At 40.9% G+C, this 23,235-nt stretch overlaps 1 protein-coding gene across 1 annotated transcript in view; it reads left to right on the forward strand.

Annotated features, from left to right (window-relative positions):
- SDC2 (syndecan 2) overlaps positions 1 to 23,235 on the forward strand; it is a 127,757-nt gene that overhangs the window by 100,497 nt on the left and 4,025 nt on the right. The window contains exons 2-3 of the mRNA XM_066379180.1: positions 9,881 to 9,992; positions 17,776 to 17,909. Of these exons, the coding sequence (XP_066235277.1) occupies positions 9,881 to 9,992; positions 17,776 to 17,909 (246 nt within the window). The remainder of the gene's footprint in view (positions 1 to 9,880; positions 9,993 to 17,775; positions 17,910 to 23,235) is intronic.

Below are 23,235 nucleotides of genomic sequence, written 5' to 3' on the forward strand. Positions count from 1 at the left end.
TTGATCAAATGGTTATAAAATTTGAATAGAGTTGTAATATTAGAAAATATTAAAACAACATATGCTTTTTAAATTTAATGTGTAGTCTAAGCATTTTTCCTTGCTGCTCTATGGTGTATGATTTTTAATGGCTATGTTGAGAAAATTTACATGTCATACATAATTTACATAGCTACCCCTCTATATTTGGCATTTAAGTTGTCTCATTGATCTTTCTTTTCTTTTTTTAAATTGAGGTATAATTGACATACGTACTTATTGATTTTACTTTAATGCAATAGTCAAGACCTCAACTTTCTTGTTTTTAGAATGTGTCCTTAGGATAATTCCTGAGAATTGAACTATCTGATCAGATGGTAAAAAAGATTTCAGATTTTTCTTAAAACACATTACCAGAGTGCTTCCCAAAGGGCTTGTGCCAATTTCCGTTATTTGGCATCTATTAAATAGTCCAAGCTTCTCTTTACAGGCCAGGAGTAAAGTGTCCATATTTGTATTAACATTCAGTTCCCAGTGTTAGCTTCGACCTCTGCAATATAGGCTCATGTGGGAAATCCACTTATCAGCTGCTGTGAGGCACAGCTTCTTTCTCTGCGTCAGCTGGAGCCTGGGAGGGCGAGGTCAGCCCTTTGGACTTAAGATCTTTCCCATAGGTTTCCTGAGGCATCTGCCAGCACCCCTATATAGGGTGGAGAATATAGGTGACTGTGCCTTGGGGCCTAAAATTATAGTAAAAAACCCTTAGAGTGAATTATGAAATCTAAACCGGAGCCTATTGGCTTCCTGTGCTTGCCTTGGAATCTGTTCCATTATGGTAGTTTTTACAAAACACTTCTGAATTAGAAATAAATTCCAAATCCCTTTTTTTCCCTCCTCTCCTGCCAAACTCCACCAGGAAATAGCATCTCGTCATTCCAGTTAGAATAGATTAATACTGACCCTATCCAGCACTGGGAACTTTTCAGGTTAGGCTCACACGGCTTCTATTTTTACTCTAGTCTAAACTGTGGTCATATGGATAGCAAAATAAATACTGGAATATTCTCGTTTGAGTGGTGGAGAGGCAGCATTGCTTATAATAACATGGCTACAAACTTCTTCTCTCTGTTTGATATTCCAAAAAAGGAAGAAAGCAGGACTTGGAGCACATCTGTAAGTAATGAACATTTTCCTTTTGTGTGTCATGCATATTCAACATAATCCCACTCGAGGTCCCAGGCGTTGCTTTCATAGACTACATTGCTTCAGAGAACCCAGTTTTTGTTGCCAACAAATTTAATTCAAGACAAAGGTTGCTTCCCTTCTCCCTCTGGATCAGGAATCCGAACCCTTCACCCTACAAACTGAAGAATTGTTGGTGTGCTCTGCTTTTGTTTTTTTACCCCTTCCCCCCACATTCCCCCCTACCACCACCACCATGTTGGCTTTTCTTATTGCGGAGGAATAAGACTGGTTTTTGTTTAGTATTAGCAATATACCAATTTCAGGAGGAGCATTTTTAAAAGACCTATTGATTGAATTTTGCAATTCATATATCTCAAAACTTTCAAAAGGACATAAATTAAAAGATCCCTCCAGGTGAAATATTAATTAGTTGTCTCTGTCATTTCTCTAGGTTACAAAGTATTGAGTCTGTCAAGAATTTGAGTGCAAAGTTTAGATTTCTTTCTGCTTGGTTTATTTAGTTAAGGTTCTTAGAACTTTATGAAATGGTGGCTTATAGGAACTGGGGTTTGGATCACAGGAGTTCATAGGTGATATGCCAGTGATAGGATTCTTGGTAAAGAATCGTATTCTTAATGAATATCTGTGATTAGGGCTGTATATTGTTACCAAGTCCTAGATTAAAGAGAAATGGAACTGGGGGAACTTGCATCCTGCCCATTTGGTGTGTGTAATGCTGGAGAGAGGATAGGTGCAGCATTAAGTGAAATAAGCGTACAAGATCTGGATTGTGCCTGAGATGCTCTTAAATTTACCCAGCAAATCACTTCCTGAGCCCACTTACTGCTCTGTAGACCCAACAGACAAACATAGGAAGCAGTAACTATACCAACTGAGGTTGGTGAGGCACCTTTTCTGAAAATTATCTTGATTTTTTTTTTTACAGAGAGAGTCAGAGAGAGGGATAGATAGGGACAGACAGACAGGAACGGAGAGAGATGAGAAGCATCAATCCTTAGTTTTTCGTTGCGACACCTTAGTTGTTCATTGACTGCTTTCTCATATGTGCCTTGACCATGGGGTTATAGCAGACCAAGTAACCCCTTGCTCGAGCCAGCGACTTTGGGTCCAAGTTGGTGAGCTTTTTGCTCAAACCAGATGAGCCTGCGCTCAAGCTGGCGATTTCGGAGTCTCGAATCCGGGTCCTCCACATCCCAGGCCAACACTCTATCCACTGCGCCACCGCCTGGTCAGGCTATCTTGATTTTGTTTAATCATAAATATATATTTAGATGAGCCAAGTGATCCTTTAGCAAGATTTGTTGTTGTTGTTTTTGTTAATGTGCTGATTATTATGCTGAGCATTTTATTAAAGAAAGATTTTATTTGAGCTATGTTGGCTAGGAAATCTAACTGCTTTGAACCACATTCAGTTTTCAGGAGTTTGTTTGTTTGTTTGTTTGTAGACAAAGAGGAAAATTTCTACAGTTAAGTACACCAACTCAGTGTTGTTTTTTAAAATGCTTTTCAACCATTTAAATGTCCTCCAAAGACTACAACAGTGCCTGGCCCGTCAGAGGCTTTCTTAAGGAGTTGGCTGTTTCTTCTGAGGTCATACTTTTCTTTCTGGCAGTCCTCCTCACAGTTAGTTATGAGGCTGAATTCCAGGCTGCCCCTTTTAAAGAGAACAAGTAAGAGAACATTGATTTAGTTTTCCCAGATGTGAGGTAACCGGGTAACTTCTTTAAAAAGTATGGTTATTTTCTTTCACAGTTCAGTTCAGCCTTGCGGAGAAATGTGATGACTGTGCTCTTTGTTGAGTCTTGACCATACGCAGCACAGTGATCTGCTGGTAGGGATGCAGAAAACCTCGCAGCTGGTCCTGGTTTGGTCCTCTTCCAGAATGACATTCTAAGTGATGAGGAGGAGGCCCACTCCATGGAGGCATCCACCAGGAAAATCCAGCCTGAGTGCTGAGTTCCAGTCACTTCACACTCGAATGTGCTTCTACCTTTATATAACCTGATCTTTTTTTTTTTCTTTTCAGAATTTGATTTATTTTCCTAACGTGCACCAGTAAATAATTTAAATTCATTCCCCACTTTATGGGAAGAAAGTGTGCAGAAGTGTTTCTTAAAGGAAAAAAACCTAACTTTCTATGTAACTAATTAAGAATGAGGATAGATGTTTGAAGCACTTCTGAGCTACAAACCTTTGTTAGGTAGGAAGTTAAGAATTTTCTTTCACGTGTGCCCTCATCTTTGGCCTTGGCTTTTGTTTGTATTATATACAAAATGTGGAGGAAGCCTGGTACATGATTAGGTACCAGGTAGTTGTCTGAAAACAATCCCTTAACACAGGTATTTGTAAATACAACAATATTTGCTTTATAAACGTATATATTAGTCATAGCTCACATATTCAAAGACAACTGTTTATCTAGTTATAGACATAAGGTTCTTTCTAGTACATCTTTGGTAAAAAGAGGCACCTGGTAGAGAAGGAGGTATTACTAAAAATGAAAGAATGGCATTTGCTGTACACGGCTTCAGGCCTTTTCCATACAGGGAATTTATAGGACATTAGGCAGAGAAGAAACTATTAAGCTAGAATTCTTAACTCTTAAATGCAGAATTTTCCCACCTGTGATGCCAAGAATGTGATTTCTAAAAGATGTTAAATAGACATTCTCAGGGGAGAATTTCCATGGCCAAAGTTTGAAAGTGCTGGATCAAGCAGAGTTCAACGTGAGATTATTACTGTTCTTCTCAAGGCATTTTTACGATTATGTGCAAATCACAAGTAAAGGGGGAGGGGGGAGTACACAGCATGGCCAACACTTTCATTGAGTGTTCATGTTAAATTCTAGATGGGCTGGAATCCTTCTCCCCCCCCCCCCCCAAGTCTAAGCTGTAGTTGTCTGGGCACACCTTAGCTCCTTGGTCTGTAGTGGAGATTACTGAAATGATTAAATGTGCCAGTGCTTATAAAACACACAGCACAAAAATGCCTGGCACATAAGAAATGTTTAACAGCCAGAGCTAATCCTTTGAACCCCAGGCTGAATGGCTCTGATATCTTCATGTTATAGGTCATTACAGTGCAACAGAAAAGGCGCAGAGGAAGGTAATCAAAGTTTGGGGCTCCATTTTGGCTACTAACTGGATGGTTTTAAGCTAATTTACCACTGTGGTGTTCTGTCTCTTTTGAAAAAAAAACCCCACAAAACAGGTGATCTTGATTCCTATAATGTCTATTCATGCTCTAAGATTTTATGTTCCTTTGGGCTATACTGAGGCCAGAATTGGCACGTTCATCTTAAGGGCAAGCATATCATCTCTGAGCAACTGTGTGGGAGAAATTATTTCATTTAATACAAGGTGAGGTAAAAGTAGATTTACAGTTGTTCATATGGAAAATAATACAATAACAAGAATAAACTCTGTGTTTCACATACTCACAACTGTAAACCTACTTTTGCTCCACCCTGTATATGTGTAAGCTAGTGATGAAATAACTTATTAAGTCTTCTTTGGAAAGATAAGCTACAGTTACAGCCAATTTGGCACTTTGTAATCACCATAAAAGTTAGTATACATTTGAATCTAAATCAGGACTGGATGTGCCTTTATCCTAAAACTAAAAGGCATCATCTAAGTGTTGTTTTCTATGATGTCATACAAAAATGTAATATCAGGTAATATGAATATTGTACTGTTATGTCCAAAGGCTAATTGTCTGAAGGTTGGGTTCAGGGGTGGGTGGTGTTTGTAAACAGTTCAGTTTTTCACTCTCTGACTTAGTTATTAACCTAAGTTTAAACCCTGAAGTGAATTTAACACCTACTACTTTGAGCTTTCATTATCTTATCGTTTGCACTAGTTGAAGGCATTTAGAGAGCATTCATCCAGCAGATAAAAGAGTGTGTCTTTCAAGGAAGACCTAGGATTTCTAAATAACTGATTTCCACACTGACAGGTTGAAGCATGATAGTTGCTCAATGTAGGCTTTACTTACATAAGAAAAAGCCAACAATTCGATCTGTTCAGTTGCTATCTCACAGCTTTTCTTTGCTGAGAAAATGGACAGGTTTGTGATATTTCTTTCTGAAACCAGTACTAATGTACCTGATGGTCTTTTATACCTTGAATTAATGCTTCTCTTCCTATTTATTATAAACACCATATACGTTTGGGTTGAATCATTTTATCAAAATATATAGTTTTCATCATCCTCAAGTATGTGGGACCTAGATCACCATTGCTTTCCTCAACTTTCCATCCTTAAAGGGGTATATTTCCTTTCAAGGGGTCTTATCTAAAGAAAATTGGACCACTGAGTTTTGGTCATGGAAACTGGAGTTTTGGTAGAAGTGGCAGCACCTGGCACTGGAATTACAGGTGAGGCCACATGGTAAAAGAATGTTCAAGACTAAAGATAGTCCCTCTGCAGAGAATGGATTCAAGACAATGGCTTAAGCAAGTGGCTAAGTAGGGAGGCTTCAGTAATGGTCTAGCCCAGGGGTAGTCAACCTTTTTATACCTACCGCCCACTTTTGTATCTCTGTTAGTAGTAAAATTTTCTAACCGCCCACTGGTTCCACAGTGATTTATAAAGTAGGGAAGTAACTTTACTTTATAAAATTTGTAAAGCAGAGTTATAGTAAGTTAAAGCATATAATAATAATTACTTACCAACTACTTTATGTTGGATTTTCGCTAAGTTTGGCAGAATAAATCTTTATAAAACAACTTACTATAGTTAAATCTATCTTTTTATTTATACTTTGGTTTCTCTGATACCGCCCACCATGAAAGCTGGAACGCCCACTAGTGGGCGGTAGGGACCAGGTTGACTACCACTGATCTAGCCCAAGATGATGAAGTTGCTGCATTTTGGGATTAGAGCAGGAGGGTTGGAGTTAGGAGAAGTGTGTCCCTTGCTTCCCTTCCAGGCTCTGCGGGGATGCAGAACTGAGTCAGAAGTGCATTCTCCTCTGGGAAGAACTGCCTTGTCTACAGAGGGTACTTAGTACTTCAGTCTCCATGGGTGAACGTGGCAACAGCGCGCACCTCTATCTCTGTCTCCAGCAGACGCCCGCTTGTTGCACCTAGTTGCTTTCCACAACTTCCTTTTGCTCTCCTGTCTACACATCTTGCATCAGCCAAGGGGAAAAGGTCTGAAAGATCAGCTTTGTTTTTCTTCCAGCTTGTACGCCAAGCCCCATTGGCCAATAGTATTGACACTGCGTCAGTCTCAAATTAACCTCATCACGAAACCCTCCGGTCGGGTGGCTGCTCTGCAGTTCGGGCCCGCACCTCTGCGCCCCTCTTTGCCATTACTTTCCTCTGGTGGCTCTGTCTCATCCAGCGAGAGTTATTTGGAGTACGTCCTGAGGTGTTCTGCTTCGGGAGGCAGACCCCAGTTGGCTAGGTGTGAAAGCAGTTGTTTTGAGTCACCGTTTTGATGGCTTTGGAGAGATGCACATCTTCTTGTCCCAAGGGAATGTTAGTATATAATTCATTTCCCTTTCCAGACATGCTAACTGCAAAAATCCTTTCAGCGTGCTGTGGAGTCTTTACAAAAAGGAATTTGTCATATTTGCAAAGGTATTTCCTGTTTAAAGGAAGTCACTGAAGGAACTCTTTGAGTGTTACCTGCTACAAAGTGAAAAGGGCCGACTTATCAATTGGACTCTGTAGAAAGATTTTGGTAATTCCTTCTATGTGCTTGGTACCCCTGACATCAGGACAAGAGATGACTGTTAGTTTGATGTGACATTATTTATACCACACATATATAGGGTGATGGAGGAACAAATAGTTTTAGCTTCATTTAAGCACATTAAACCCTGCCAGCCCTTATACAACCTGGAGCCTTGCAGGCCCCAAGTAGCCAAGGGCAAAGCAGCTTCTCCAGACATTCCTTGACCTCCACCCCATATCCTGTAGTAATTCAGGCCTGATAGCCTCTCCTAAGGAGCCAGTGGTCCTGGGGAAGTCAATTGCTTGTCAGGCTGCTCAGTGTGCTTGAACTGTGAGAACTGTGAGATAGCCAGAATCTCTGGGAGACGCTTCTGCCCATCTGCCTGCTTGTTGGGCAGATGTATCGATCCAGGCAACTAGGTCACCTAATGAATAGAAATTTCATTTACATGCAGGGATTAAATATCTTAGTGTTACCCATGATACATCAAACTTCTTTGACAGAGCCAAGAGGAAAATGAAAGTCACCCAATAAGTTGCTAAGATGTAGACGGAGTCTTTTACTTACTTTTAAGACTAGGTTACTTAACTGGATGTACTGAAATGTGCCTGGGACAGGTGATCACCCAGGGTTAGAAGTGAGAGATTTTAATAATAGGAATGAACCCTGCAGGTCTTATGACATGTGTTAACTCTGAAACCTGAGACAAAGGCTAATTTGTTTGAGGGAAGCTCAGTTGAGAAATATTTAAGTACCCATGCACTTTAAGAGGGACAAGGAACAACACAGGCCATTGAAGACCTGCCTTCAGAGAGTTGTACATATGACAGTTAAAAGTAGCGGTGACAGTTTACATCTTAAATTGTGCATATGCTAGAAAACCCAAAATATTAGTTTATAACCAGGGAACAAATAAGGAGTGGAGAAGTCAGAGGCTGTTTTGAAGTAGACAGGAATTTAGAAAGAACAAGAGGGCCTTCCAGATGAAGTGCACAGAACAAAGGTTAACCCAGGCAGGACTGAGAATTGCTCTTAGGTGGGAGCACATATAGTCCAGGCAGCATTAACTGAGTGCATACTGTCTGCCAGGCACTGAGAGTGGGTTAATGATGAACTGAAGTGCAGCCCCTGCGCTCAGGAGCTGTGAGTGTAACAGGGGTCATTGAAGTTGACTATAGACTATGGAATGCAGGGCTTCTGATATGGTTCACAAGCTTTGGGAATTATGGTCTGGAATGGTGATAGCCTTGGAAGCTGGTATAATCAGGGTGGCCTCAGATCACAGAGTTAAGCTCTGACCATTCTAGCAGAAAAATTCCAGCACACTCTTGGCTCAGCGTGGTCATTCAATGCCTGTAAGCCAGACCACTGGAAAGCTGATCCCGAAGGTTTCAGCTCTCAGAATGTGCTGGTGTAGTAGCTCAAATAAAATGGGTTCCCATACTTTCCTGTCAGCTGGCACCAAAGCCTGGTGGGGAATATGGGCTCAGGTTAAAGTGCTTCAGCGTCTCTAGCCAGCAGCTGAAACTTGAGAGAATAAAGTGGCAGTGTTGTGGAGGGCTTGGACCTGTCTGTCCTCCGAGGGAGGTTCCAGTCACAGAACAGACTTTTATTTTAAGAGGAAATCTGAGGAAAGCCAATGTAGTAGGAAAACATTTTTTTTATAATTCCTGTCAAGAACAAGCATTCTATTTGAATTTTAAAAATAGGACAATAATGAGTACTACCTATTTCCAAACACAAATATTGTTTAAAAGCCGAGAGTCTGCTTTATTGGTTTCTGGGCTTTTCTAAGGCATTGGTGGCAAAATATCAGTTTACTAAAACCATTTGAAAAAAAAAAAATGTCTACTCTGCCTTCAATTCATGCGTGTTATTCTTTTGGCAGGATTAGGTTGAATTTTAATACTCAAACTCTTATTGAAGAGCTAAGAAGCTGTGGAACTGGTATACTTAGTGAGCGATCTGTCATATCTAGTGTGTGAGTTGCTGTTACCATGTGCCAGTAATACAAAAAGAACGTGCTTGTTGGGTTTATTTGCATTTTTCATTAAGGAAGGCTCTGCTAAGCCAATGAGCCCTAGGAGCGGGCTCAGTTGAGCCTCGCTGGCACTGCTCCTCGGAGGGTGCCATGCCTGGCATCTGTCTGCATCTGGACTGCCCAGGCGACTGGCGAGCTCTTGGCTGTAAGTGATCAGCTTGGCCAAAGCTGTGAGCATGGCCAGGCTTGCAAACACTCAGTGCGCCTTGATGGATCCCTGGGTGATGATTTAGCCTAAGGGCCATCGTATCTTTGTATTAATTCCCAAGAAGGTCTTAAATGATTTTAGTATTTTGTTGCTTTCACAGTGACTTTGTGACGAAGGGAAAGCTTGAGATGGTTTAAAACTAGCACTGAAACCACTGAAACTTGGGTTTAGTGCAGGGGTCTCAAACTCAACTCAGCATGTGGGCCACAGAGCAAGATCACAGCTGTTCTGCGGGCCGCACTAGGTCTACAAAAGGCAACTGTTACGCAACACTTTTCAGTGTCACAAAACGACCAGAAACTGTAGTTCGCATCACAACTGCTGTTAACTAAGCTAATATCTAGCTAGGATGCTAGAGAAATGAAAAGTACAAGTAGGCCCCTAGGCTTACTTAATTTTATCCAAAATATTTTGAACTTCGTGGATTAGTCTGCGGGCCGCACAAAATTGTTCGGCGGGCCGCATGCGGCCTGCGGTCCGCGAGTTTGAGACCTCTGGTTTAGTGCATGATAGGTGCTGAGGTCTATGTGCCTTCTTCGTTAGATTCTACTAGATTAGATTACGCAGGCTTCCCTCAGGGGCATTCATCTGTGGTCAGCCCTGCATACATGCTGTCAGGGAGTTTGGAGGAAGGGTAAGGCAGGAATGGGAGTTCGGAGGAATGGAGGAGAGGGAGGGCTGGTCACTGCAGTATGAGCCTGAAGAGAGATAAATAAGCTTATTTCTTCATTCTCACGGAAACCCTTCTCTTCCTTTCACAGAGGGCAGAGCTGACGTCTGATAAAGACATGTATCTTGACAACAGCTCCATTGAAGATGCTTCAGGAGTGTATCCTATTGATGACGATGACTATGCTTCTGCATCAGGCTCAGGTAAGGCTGGCTACTTCCACACTCATCTCCATTCTGTACACTTGTACATGTGCACACACTGTACACACACAGTGTCCTGGAACTTACTTCAAGGAGACAGGCAGGGTACCAGTGGTTAAGCATGCTCTTTGGAGTCCAGGTGCCTGGGTGTGAAATCTAGCTCTCCGTCACCTAAGCTGTGAGATCTCTGGAGTATATGTACCTTGGCTGAAGCTCAGTTTCCTCATTTATAGGATGGAAGGTTCCTACCACATAGGTTTGTGGTGAGGATTAGAAGGGCTGACACATCTCTAGCTCTTGGAGTGTGCTGCTTGGCCTGCAGTCAGTGTTTTGTCAACACAACATCAGCTTTAAATTTTATTATTAAGTCTTCCAGTGATGTCATGAAAACCACCCTTAAATAAATTCCTCAAACACTAGTTTTATAAAACTGTGAAGCTTTTGATAAAGATTATGGATGAGACCAAGGAGAGTTTGTACTTTCTCACTCCTGGTGTATTCCTTGAAAGTGGAAAGGAGCTTGACCAGTGGTGGCGCAGTGGATAGAGTGTCGACCTGGGATGCTGAGGTCCCAGGTTTGAAACCCTAAGGTCACTGGCTTCAGCACAGGCTCACCAGCTTGAGTAGGGATCATCAAAATGATCCTATAGTCACTAATTTGAGCCCAGAAGTGGGTGGCTTGAGCTCAAGGTCGCTCGTGGCTGGAGGCTCCTGGCTAAGGCACATATGAAAAGCAATCAATGAACAACTAAGGGGCTGCAACTGCAAGTTGATGCTTTTCATTTCTTTCTCTTCCTGTCTGTCTGTCTGTCTCTCTCACTCACTTAAAAAAAAAAAAAAAGAAAGAAATAAAGTAGAAAGGAGAATGTAGCAGCCAAGTAAAATGATTGTGCAGGGATATCCTCAGCTCCTTGCTGTATCAGTTCTCTGTTGCTTCAGTAATGCTATATACAAACCACCTCAAAATGCAGTGGCTCCAAACAACAATCATATATTTAGCTCATTATTCATGGGTTGGAAATTTGAGCTGGTCTAAATGCGCTCTCGCACATGTCAGTGGTCAGCTGCAGGTTGGGTATGCAGCTATGCTGACCTTGGCTGGACTCTCATATCTCTGGAGCAGCTGGGCAGACTTGGCTCTGGTCCACAGAGTCTCTCATCCTCTAGTAGGTCAGCCATTTGTTCATAGGGTGGAGGCAGAGATACCAAGAGAGCAGAAGTGTGCAAAGCCTCTTAAAGCCTAGGCTTAGAACTGGCACAGCCATATTTGATTGGTCAAAGCAAATTATAAAGCTAACCCTTACTCCACCTCTTAATGCAATGAACTACAAAGTCACATTGCAGGGGATATGGATATATGGGGGGAATAAATGATTCTGGACATTTCTGCAATCTATCATACCTTGTAATGTTTCACCTGTGCCAGGAGTGGCCCCCAAGAAGCTGAGAAAGAGGAAGAGTTTATGCATATGTTTAATTAATGATCAGGACAGGAATTTGTGATCAGCAGCACGCTAGGAAAGTCTTATGCAGGACCTATCTTGCTTTAAATTTTCATTGTAAATTCAACAGATGGTCAGAGTTATGCTGAACATAGATGTCTGACAATCAGATTGGCCTGGGCTTCAGAATGATCCAAAACAAAACCAACTGTATCTTTGGTATAGGTCTAGCTATGTAAGAGTGAGTGCATTAAGTTAGAAAATGGCAAGCCTGAAAAAGACAAGTGAGGTGGTGGCTGACCCAGTAACAATGAGCCCACAGTGCAATCCTAATGTAAAAATAGCCCTCGTTGTTCTCGGGAGAGTGATATATATTGCACACACAGATAGAGTGTGAAAAGAGTGGTTCTCCGTAGCCCACAACTCTATTAATATATTTCACTCATGGCACCTCATTTTTTTTTCTGTAGCACCTCAAAAGTGCTTTGTAACTCTCATCTTGAAAATATCTCAGGAAATAATTAGTATGGATAATTTTTTATCCCCATTACGCAGATCTTAGAATCTAAGAGTTGTTAGAGATCTGCAGCTGTTGTCCACGTCGTTTTGCTGATTTCTGTCAAGATGGTCCTTAAGTTTAATATAAGAAAGCAGGTGCAGCAGTCCTGCTCCTCTGCTAATCCCCCCATTCCCTGTCGAGGTGAAAGAGGTTTAGAGTTGGTCATTTGAAATCCTGAGCCCTCTAATCAGACAGATCAAGTTGAGGCATAAATGTAGGCTGGCGTTGTGTCTGCCTGGGCACCGGCCTTGGGCAGGTGGCTGCTGCAAAGTTCATCATTTAGACTTTGAGAAGCCACTTGCACAGCACAGAGGATGTTGATTTTCAGCTTAAAGATAGTGGAAGTTGTAACTAAAATTTGTAGAGCAATTACTGTGTGCCAGATGCTGTTTCTATCATTACAGCATCTCTGTAAGGACATTTCTATTACTCTCTCTATTTTCCCATAAGAAAACCTAAGGTACAGAGAGATTAAGTAGCTTGCCTCAGGTCACACGGTTAGAAAGGAATTGAGCTGGATGTGGACCAGGGGGTTGGATTTGAGAATGTGTTCTCTTTCATTGCTGGACTGCCTCCTTGTGTCATAAAGCTCCTCTCTAGCATAAGGACACCCTACCTAGCCGGTGGGTGGTCCCAGCTGGAAACCGGGCTCCCCTGGGGATTTGGCAGATGTTATCTCTGTCATCATCCTATCAAGTTGTCTACTGGGAAAGCAAATTGACTGGAGGAAAATGGCTGAAGGCCCAGAGGGTATTTTCCAGGTGAGGAGATGGAGCCATACTGTATATATGGACTTAGGATTGACATTAGCAAGTATGAGAACTCTACCCATTTACTTAAACATTTATGACATTTTCTGTGTGCCAGACGACACTTTGCCATGTTCTTGGAACACAGGGGCAGGAAAGACTTGGTTCCTGTCCTCAAGGAACCAAGGATACTATAAATAAAGATGAAAGAAATGAAGAAATAAGAAGAAATGATTGTAAGACCATTTCATGGATGACATAACATAGGAGAGTGTTGTACATTAGACATTGAAGAGTTAAATGTAGAGCTCTGGCTAAAGGTGTTGGATTGAATATATACACCTTTAAATACCCAACTAAACTGACAGTAAAGGGATTGGACCTAAATTTACCGTGACAAACAAAATAGTAGACAAGACAAAAACCACAGTGTTTTTGAAAGCTGGGAATCACATGGGCTAGTAGTCAGGGTCTTGGCAGGTAAGAGAAAGCTGAGTTAGCCAGCAGTGGGGCTTGAGGACTGGGAATTGCTGGCACTAAGTGAAGGGTGGAAGTGGTACTGAACTCAGATGATTGATTGAAACTCTGTTTAAGAAGCAAGCAGTCGCCTGACCAGGCGGTGGCACAGTGGATAGAGTGTCAGACTAGGACACGGAGGACCCAGGTTCAAAACCTGGAGGTCGCGGGCTTGAGTGTGGGCTCATCCGGCTTGAGTGTGGGCTCACCAGCTTGAGCTCAGGGTCGCTGGCTTGAGCATGGGATCATTGACATGATCCCATGGCCACTGGCTTGAGCCCAAAGGTACTGGTTTGAAGCACAAGGTTGCTGGCTTGAGCAAGAGGTCACTTGCCCTGCTGTAGCCCCCTAGTCAAGGCACACATGAGAAAGCAATCATTGAACAACTAAGGTGCTACAGCAAAGAATTGATGCTTCTTATCTCTCTCCCTTCCTGTCTGTCTGTCCCTAGCTGTCCCTCTCTCTGACTCTCTCTGTTTCTGTCAAAAAAAGCAAGCAGTCAAAGGAGAACTGTGATGGTATAAACTGTATGGTAGTAGTCAAGAACAAAGACCCTAGAGCCAGAGTGCTGGGTGAGCATCCCAGTTCTGCCATACATCAACCATGTTCTTGGTAAATTATATATAAACTGTGCCTCAGTTTCCTCATATGTGAAATGTGGAAAACAATAGTACCCACCTCACTGGATTAATGTATGTAAAGTGTTTAGAACAATGCCTCGCATATAATAAATACTATATAAATATTGACTGTTAGAAAAAAGAAGCAACAAACAGATTCCCTGATTTCTTTACACCATAATACAGCAAAGAGACTCATGCTCTCAACCTCAAAAAAAAACTGGAAGTTGCTTATCTGGAGAGGATAGAACAGAGGGTGTTTGGACTGGGAGTGTGCCAGGCACAATGGGGCTGGGCTACCATATTGAAAATAGAGAGAACAAGTTCCTAGACTAAGAGTTATTTAATGCTCAGTTATTCCCAGTTGTCTTCTCTGTATCAGTTCTGGAACACTGACAGTTTGGCCTTTACGCTCTCTGGGAAATTGGACCATTTCAAAGGAAACAAGTCCATGATACTGGCATTGAGAGCTCTCCAACCAAACACACAGCTCTGTCTTCCTTCATGCACGATGCCCACGTTTGACAAACCTCTTTTGCATGCTAGAACTTCTGGTCAGCATTTCACGGTTTCCCTCTTAAGTGTGAAATCAACCAAAGATTCTGGATGTTTATGGAAAATGTGAAATATGAAAGAGACCTCTCAACACCCCGAAATGGGGAGAGGACAGAAACTCACAGGCAGATGAGAACTTTCAGACAAATGTATTACATTTGGAGGGTTGGAAGGTGCTTTAATGAAGAAGAGGATACTATAAATAAAGAGCATTCTGGGAGCTTGAAAGAGCCCTTAGAGACTGGAAATATTGTGTCAGAAATGAAAAACTCATCAGAAGATGAGAAGAAAGAAATATTTATTCATTTATTCAACAAGCATTTGTTAACTACCCATGATATGGGGGAACAAATACTATTCTGTGTATTAGGAACAGATCAGTAAATAAAATGTAACAATGCTTTTTCTGGTGGTGGAATAATTTTACCTCTTTTTTCCTATATTTTCTTAAATGTTTCTAATTTTAATCGGTGAAAATGTATTCTTTTTTTATCATGTATTTTTTTTTTATAAGTAGAATAAAATGTTTCTTGGAACATAGAGAAAGAAACATTTTCACAGTGGGTGTAGGGGCCATGCTGATTCTGAGCAGGATAGTATAAGCAGGAGTCTTCCAGGTGGGAACATCTCGGCTCTGGGTAAGCTGTCTCCAGCGGAGAAAACAGTGAGAGCTGGAAGTCAGGAATGAGAGAGATGTGGTCAAGGGGGCTGACAGTTATCTGGTTTTGGCAAGAGGGTCAGCGTTTTTGATAAAGATAAATACTGTTGAAGAGCTGCCTGAGGCAGATCAGTCTTCTGTCTTTGACTTCAGATGTACTAGCTTGAGGGGATTTTCTGACAAAATGTTTTCTCTCTCACAACAGATTTTCCCTATACTCCTAATTTGGTGATTCATATCTGTAGCCATTGTGAACCAGGAGGGCCTTGAAAGCCCTTAAATTTCTTTAATTTCTCACTGAAAAATTTTTTAAGAAAATGACACTTTGTAGGAGGAGCAAATCAAGCATAATATATGTAAAACCTTCCTAGAAAGCTAGGTAAGCTGATATAAAAGAGCAATGTATTTCTGGAGCCCTCATTGCTAATGACATACTCACATAAGATGTTATGTGTACAAGTGCTTTCAAAAATATATCACATTTGAACCTCTGAGACTGAGTTATGATTTCCCCCATTTTATAGATGAAGAAACTAAGACTCAACGATTACTTGCCCAAGGTCACAGAGCTAAGAAACACCAGGATCAGCAGTCAGTTTTTTGGTTTGCTTGTTTAGTGCCAAATCCTATATTTATCTCAGTATACCCTGCCATTTCTTCCCTGTGTAATGAGTGTGTGTGCTTAAATTAAAGGAGATCATATACTAAAATATAAAAAAAAATGAACCACAGTCATAGCGATTGTACTATTTCCAGCATGTTATCTCAGAATTTCCCAACTGCTTATTACATTAATGTGATTCTGTGAGGAATTTGAGGTATTCATCATTTGTTTCTGTCTCAGGAAACAGGTTAATCTGAGTTAGAGTTTGAGTTTGAGATGTTACATATTTCACAAATGATGAACTTAAAAAGAATGTCGTATTTGAATGTCAGAAATTCTCGAGTGTTCTTCTGGTAAAAAGGTAAAAAAATAGAGAGAGAGAGAGAGAGAGAGAGAGAGAAAGAAAGAAAAAACTAGTGCTAGATGGTAGTTAGTGGTAAGTTACTTGGTGAACAAATACTGGCTCAGTGCCTGTGTGTGCTGGGACTCTTTAGGCACTCAGGAAATAAATCAGGTGCAACCCTGGGCCGAACAGAGCTTCCAGTCTTGGAGGGGAGACTTCAGTCAATAGTTGTACAGATGTGGAATTACAAACTTGTGATAAATGCAATTGTGGTAAGAAAGATGGCACTAAAAATCCATTTAACAAAAGACTCTGGCATAATATGGAAAGGCAGCCTTTCCCAAAGAACGGCTTTTGTGATGAGGTCTGCAGGTGAGTTCACCATTAACAAGATGCCTTCTGGCAGAAGATAAGGGGACCACATGGGAAAATGTCCTCAAGGTAGCTGGAAAGGTAGTCAGGGCTGGGCTTGAGGCACTTTATGTTCATCTCAAGAGCAGTGGAAAGCCACTGTGATACTTTTAAACAGGAGGATGATGGGGTCACAGTCAGCTGGTGGACAGTGGACTGAAAGGGGGCTCTTAGGAAAAAGGCAGGTGTGACAGTTCATGCAAAGATTACAGTGGCTTGGGTGAGGGGGATTGCCCTGGAACTGTAGAAAGGCGTTAGAGTGGAGAGATATTAAGAAGGTACAATCAGTAAAACTGGGTCATGATTGATGGTGTGGTAAGGAAGAGGAAGTGAGAGTTGTGGTTTATAGGGTTGGAGGGTTCCATGCACTGTAAGGTAGCATCAAGTGTGTGGGTCCAGAGGGAGGGAGATGGTGGTTTCTGTTTGGGATATATTAGAGATGTCTAGTATCCCTGAGTCATTTGAGTGTAAATGTCAAGTAGGCCAGTGGTGTATAAGTCCAAACTTTAGAGGTGATATAAGCTGACATATAAACTTAGATTTATTTTATATTTTTGATGGTAATTGAAGCCATTAATGTGGGTTAGATAAAAAGAGTAGAGTAAGAAAAAGCCCAGGGCCAAATCTTAAGAAAGTCTTGGTATTTTGTGTCCAAATGAAAGAGAATGAATTGGCAAAGAAGACAAATAGCTGAAGAGATGAGGAGAAAGCCAGGAAGTCAAAATCATCAAAGCCGAAAGATAATATATCAGGTAGGAGATGATGGTTGACAGGTGTCTAGTGGTGTTAGGAGGTATGATTAGATGAGAACCACTCTAGCCAATAGATCTAGAAATATGAAGGACATTGGTGACCTTAACAAAACAAGGCCAATAGTATGATGACAGGGGAAATCTGAGCAGAGAGAGTGGAGCAGATGGTGAGGAAATGTGCTAGTGAGAAGCCACCACTGAAAAGGTCTGGCTATGCAGAGAGGATTGAAGGCAGCCATGCCCTCAGATAAGTGGTTAGCCATCGAAAGTTCTCTTTTTCTTGGCATGTAGAAGGGAAGAAATCTCTTAGAGCAGAAAAGATTGAACATTGTAAGTGAAAGAAGGACTGTTTGCAAATGGTCAGGATACTATTATTTTTAAAAATTGCCAGGCTACCCACAGATCCCCTTTGAAATCACTTCTTCATCACAGTGAAGACTGATGAATTCCTGATAAGCAGGTATTTTGAAAGAACATGGCTCTTGTCAGTGTCAATCTTAGACATTATTGGCTGATCAAGTAGTAATCTGCATCATGATTCATGTACTCAGCTCATCTCTGCTTTCTGTTCCAGGAGCTGATGAGGACATGGAGAGTCCCGAGCTGACAACATCTCGACCACTTCCAAAGATACCGTTCACTAGTGCTGTTCCAAAAGTGGAAACCACGACGCTGAAGATGCAGAACAAGATACCTGCTCAGACGAAGGTAGGTTTTGTTTTGCATTGCATTATCAGGTCACTGTGAATGCTTCTTCATTCAATTATACAGAATAGTTGTTTTTAAGAGGCCCCATTTAAAAATATGTAAGAACAAATGGTCTTTTTGTTAGTTACATTACTCTAAATATGATTGTTTTGAGTTTTACTCATCAACTATTTTATTTCTGTTAAATAGACTTTGATGTTTTGGCTACAGCAAAACTGAGAAGTATAGAGTTCCTTTTTACACCTGGCCCCACATATGTACAGCCTCCCCCACTATCAACAATCTCCACCAGGTGGTACATTTGTTATAAGCAAGGAACCTACATTGACATGCCCTTACCACCCAAAGTCCATAGTTTACATTCTTTGGGTTGTAATTCTTTGGGCTCTGACAAATGTATATGATATGTATCCACCATTAAGATTATACAGAACAGTTTTACTATCCTAAAAGCCCTCTGTGCTCTGCTTTTCTTCCCACCAAACCCTTGCAACCACTAATCTTTCCACTGTCTCCATAGTTTTGCCTTTTCCAGAACACCGTAGAGTTGGAATCATATACTGTGTAGCCTTTTCAGATTGGCTTCTTTCACCTAGTGATATGCATGTAAGGTGCTCCATGTATTTTCATGGCTTGATAGTTAATTCTACCTATTTTTATCACCCAGGCCTAGATTATAAATAAATTTATAATTTATTTTTGTTTTTTAAAGAAATTGTTTTGAGTTAGAACCATTGTGAACTTTATATAAGTTGAAACAGTTCATGGAATTAGAAACTCCAGAGACTAATTGCAATAAGTTTTTTTCTCAAAGTATCCACCAGCCCATCCTCGGTGAAGTATAAACTTTGATCTCTTTCAATGATAATAATGAATCTGAGTTTATCTCTATATATTTATTTTTAGAGCTAACTTATTAAGAAATAAGAATAGAGCAAAGGTACTAGCTAATGAACACTGTAAGACTTGTGATTTTGGCCTTAGTAATGTTATATTGCAGTTAGCTAGCCACCCACTATTAGGTAAACTTTTTAAGTTGGAAAATACATATTAAAGTCTAGAGAGGCCTAGGTTTTAAATTCTGGATCTGGCCAAATTTCTGAGCTTCACTGAGCCCATTTCTCATGGGTCTTTGGGAAGATTAAATGTGAGGAGAAGATACATGGCCCCTGAGACCTAGCAAACATTCTGTAAGTCTTAACTGAATTGGTTAGGGCAGTCAGGACCAAGCCAACTGGCCAAATAAACATGTATAATAACTGCAGTAGTAGACCTTGTCATCAGTCCAGGACAGCATGCTGCTTATGAAAACTAAGAAACACAGTGTTCCCATCTGGAGCTTACCCATCTGTTGGTGCCAAGCTGTAGCAGCTAAGATGTGGAAGGCTGTGTCATGCAGGTAGTGACAGGCTTTCTCTGAAGTAAGAGGTGCCCCTTAGCTGGCAGGAACACAGGTGCGCTTCCTGCCCTTTCATTTCTCTTTCCTCACGAGAGAGCCTTTGACCTTACCCCCTTGCTCCCCTTCCCCCCATCCTCCACCCTCTGTCCTCCCAGTGCCTATGAAGAGAATCGTGAATGACACAGCCTGAAGGGTGTCTGCAGATGTGGAGCAGCCAGGTCAAACCTCTCCAGACTGGAGTGCTCTCTGTAGGATTAAGAAGAATCAGTTACTCTTAGTAACTGATCAACTTCATAGGCCAGGTGATAGGAAAGAAGGAAAAAGCTCTGTAAGCCCTAAGACAAATATACCTAGCATGTGCTGCTTGTGCATGGTAGCTGCTCTGTAAATGTATTAAGCTGAATGAATTTAAGAAAGAAGGGAGAAGTAGAGAAATACAAAGTAGCAGGTGCAATTGATGGTAGGCTGGCTGAACACCTTAGACCACACGTGGCATGGCTGTCAGTGTGGCTGTTGAACATGCCTTGGCTTACCACATCTTTATTTGAACTATTTGTCACCATTGAATCTCTTGAAGTCAGTGACCATTTGGACTAACTAGATTGAGGCAAGAAACTCAGATTTGACTTTCAATGATAAAAATAGTATCCAAAGCCTGACCTGTGGTGGCGCAGTGGATAAAGCGTTGACCTGGAAATGCTGAGGTTGCCGGTTCGAAACCCTGGGCTTGCCTGGTCAAGGCACATATGGGAGTTGATGCTTCCTGCTCCTCCCCCCTTCTCTCTCTGTCTCTTTCCTCTCTCTCCCTCTCTCCTTTCTAAAATGAATAAATAAAAAAAAATTAAAAAAAAAAAAGATTTGTGAATGTCTTTAAAAAAAAAAAAAGTATCCAAAGCCAAATCTAATTTGATGTAGAGTTCTGGTCAGTTGACAATAGATTGAAAATTAAGTTTTTAAAAAAATGGCTTTAAGCCTGACCAGGCAGTGGCACAGTGGATAGAGCATCAGCCTGGGATGCAGAGCACCAGGTTCAAAACCCCAAGGTCACCAGCTTGAGCACGGGCTCATTGAGCCTGAGTGCTGGGACACTGGCTTGAGTGTGGGATCATAGACATGACCCCATGGTCGCTGGCTTGAGCCCAAGGTTGCTGGCTTGAGCAAGGGGTCAATGGCTCATCTGGAGCCCCCTAGTCAAGGCACATATGAAAAAGCAATCAATGAGCAACTAAGGTGCTGCAACTATGAGTTGATGCTTCTCATCTCTCTCCCTTCCTGTCTGTCTCTCTCTCTTGCTAAAAAAGAAAAAAAATTGGCTTTAAGGAAGTAATTGTGTCAGATCAAGATAAAGCAGAAAGATATTTGGCAGATGAGCTCAGAAATTAAGGATCTTCAAACATTTTAATACATTTTTATTCCTAGTGTCAATTGTGTTTAATGTAGTAATAATAAATTTCATTCATTCATGGGAGATTTATTGGGCACTACTCATTGTGTTTCAACTACTATTCTAGGTACTGATAATTGATAATATTGATAATGAATAATATTAAAAATAGTTATTAAATTTTTTATTTTGTAGTTAAATGACACAGCTAAATTAAACATTACCTCTAGGGTACCATTAATGTAGACTTTACTTTTGAATGGCTCTCAGTAGCATTAATGTTACTGTAACCGGTATTCTTTCTAGCTTGTTGTAAATTGATGTGACAAAAAATAAAAACCCAGTTATTTATTCAAGCAGAGCATTTCTCTTAATCTTTTCCTTCCATTACATTTCCATGACATTTAAACAAACAGACATGGATGTGACAGATCTTTAATTGGCTTCATTTAAACATCTGTGCTGCCTTTTTGTACTTTTATTTTGTACATATATATGAGAACTTTCAGATTAGTTCTATACGGTAGAAAGAATTCTTCTTAGTTAAGCCCCTGCTTCTATACAATAAAACCTTTCAATTTAAAGAGTAAATGTTCTATCCAGAGCACCTGGAGGCTTGTGCATGATGGACCATCTCTCCAAGTGTATGATGACCACAGTTTTGTGAAGACCTGTGATCCCACACTCACAGACTCCTGGAATGTAGGCTGCTTCCTGGCTGAGGGATTGGACTGAGTCAAGAGGGGTTGAAGTGTTAACTCAAATGATTTTAAGGACTCAAAAGACCTGTGGGGACATTCATGTAACTTGTCATGACAATGGGACAGAGATGGTATGGATAAGTTAAACTCAGTCTCTGATATCCCAGTAGCTACTTAGGTCCATCTCATTTGCCATCAGAAATTGCTTATCTCTTTCCCTTGTCCCAAACCTGAGTAACCACCTATTTGAGTTTTCTCTTCCCTCTTCTAAACTCTAGAGGCAATGCTAATGAGCAGTGAAATATTCCTACATGAGAACCCAGATAATCTATTCTCCTATCCATGGAGTTGTCTGTACTTCTGTCAGACAGCTATTAGTGATGGTATTTCACAAGAAACATGGAGAAATCTCCAGCAGAGCACTGCCAGGGAGCTTTCCACTGCTGCTTCACTATAGTACCTGAAAGCCTGGGCACACTTTCCGTATTTTCTTACAAGGATGTGAGAGAAAAGTGACATTTCGGGTACATTTTGTGCAGCTGTGAAATAATAATTTATCCACATGGCCTCTGTTTTTTGTAAGTTACAGAACATTGAGGTTTCAGTCAGTACGTGGTTTCTGTGGCTTGGGAGAGTAAGACACTTTATCACTCTTTACTACATACTATCTTCATTGAAAGCCTAGTACTCTGTTCACTGAGGCAAGGAACCATTGACCTCTCCTGTTCTGGAGTTCAAGAGGATCTGTCTGATCTAGCTTATGATCCTTCCTAGAAATGCCCATGGCCTTGAGGTACTCCAAGAAGATGAGATTTTTTCAAGGTTTTTTAACCACCTAGACCAGTGGTAGTCAACCTGGTCCCTACCGTCCACTAGTGGGCATTCCAGCTTTCATGGTGGGCGGTAGCAGAGCAACCCATGTATAAACAAAAAGATAGATTTAACTATAGTAAGTTGTTTTATAAAGATTTATTCTACCAAACTTAGCGAAAATCTGACATAAAGTACTTGATAAGTAATTATTATTATATGCTTTAACTTGCTGTAACTCTGCTTTATAAATTTTATAAAGTAAAGTTACTTCCCTACTTTATAAATCACCATTACTGTGGAACCGGTGGTCAGTTACAAAATTTTACTATTTAGCAGAGATACAAAAGTGGGCGGTAGATACAAAAAGGTTGGCTACCCCGATCTAGACTTAAGTAGCAGGCTGCCATTTGGATTTAACCCTGACCTTCAAAAAGCAATCAGTCACTTAATTGTGCCACAGCTTAAAGTTCTAATGAAGATTGTTGGCTGTTCTTAGAAAGAACAGTAGATCTAAAAAGAATTATTGTCTTCAGTAATAGCCCAATTTGTTGACAGTATTTTCCATCAATAGTGTTGACCAACAAGAACTTCAGGCTCATAGAAAATAAGCAACTCATAGAAATGTCTGGAGAGCTTTATAAAAACAACAACAGAAATAGTGATTAGTGGTAGCTTTCCCACCGCAAATCCATTAAACAGAATCTGTAGTGGTAGGACTTGCATTTTTTAAAACTCTCTAGGTTTCATTGTAACCGTAAGGCATTCACACAAGATGGACAGTGATGGAACTGAATGTTAGAAAGCCAGCTAACGATTTATGTGTTAATGTTGGTGACTGTAAAGTGTTCTGGGGTTTTACAGAGGTGAAAGATGAGGGCGGGCTTTGTTAAGGACACATGGGCAATGAAACAAGTGAAAAATCTGGGTTGGAGTTAGGAGAAATAAATGAACCAAGGCAGAGATGTTCAAATCAATTTTGGTAAGTAAATGGCAATAGAGAGATAGCTGTGCCGAGGTTCCTACTGGGGA

Source organism: Saccopteryx leptura, chromosome 3 (genome assembly GCF_036850995.1).
Source record: "Saccopteryx leptura isolate mSacLep1 chromosome 3, mSacLep1_pri_phased_curated, whole genome shotgun sequence".
In the NCBI taxonomy this organism is placed as follows: domain Eukaryota; kingdom Metazoa; phylum Chordata; class Mammalia; order Chiroptera; family Emballonuridae; genus Saccopteryx; species Saccopteryx leptura.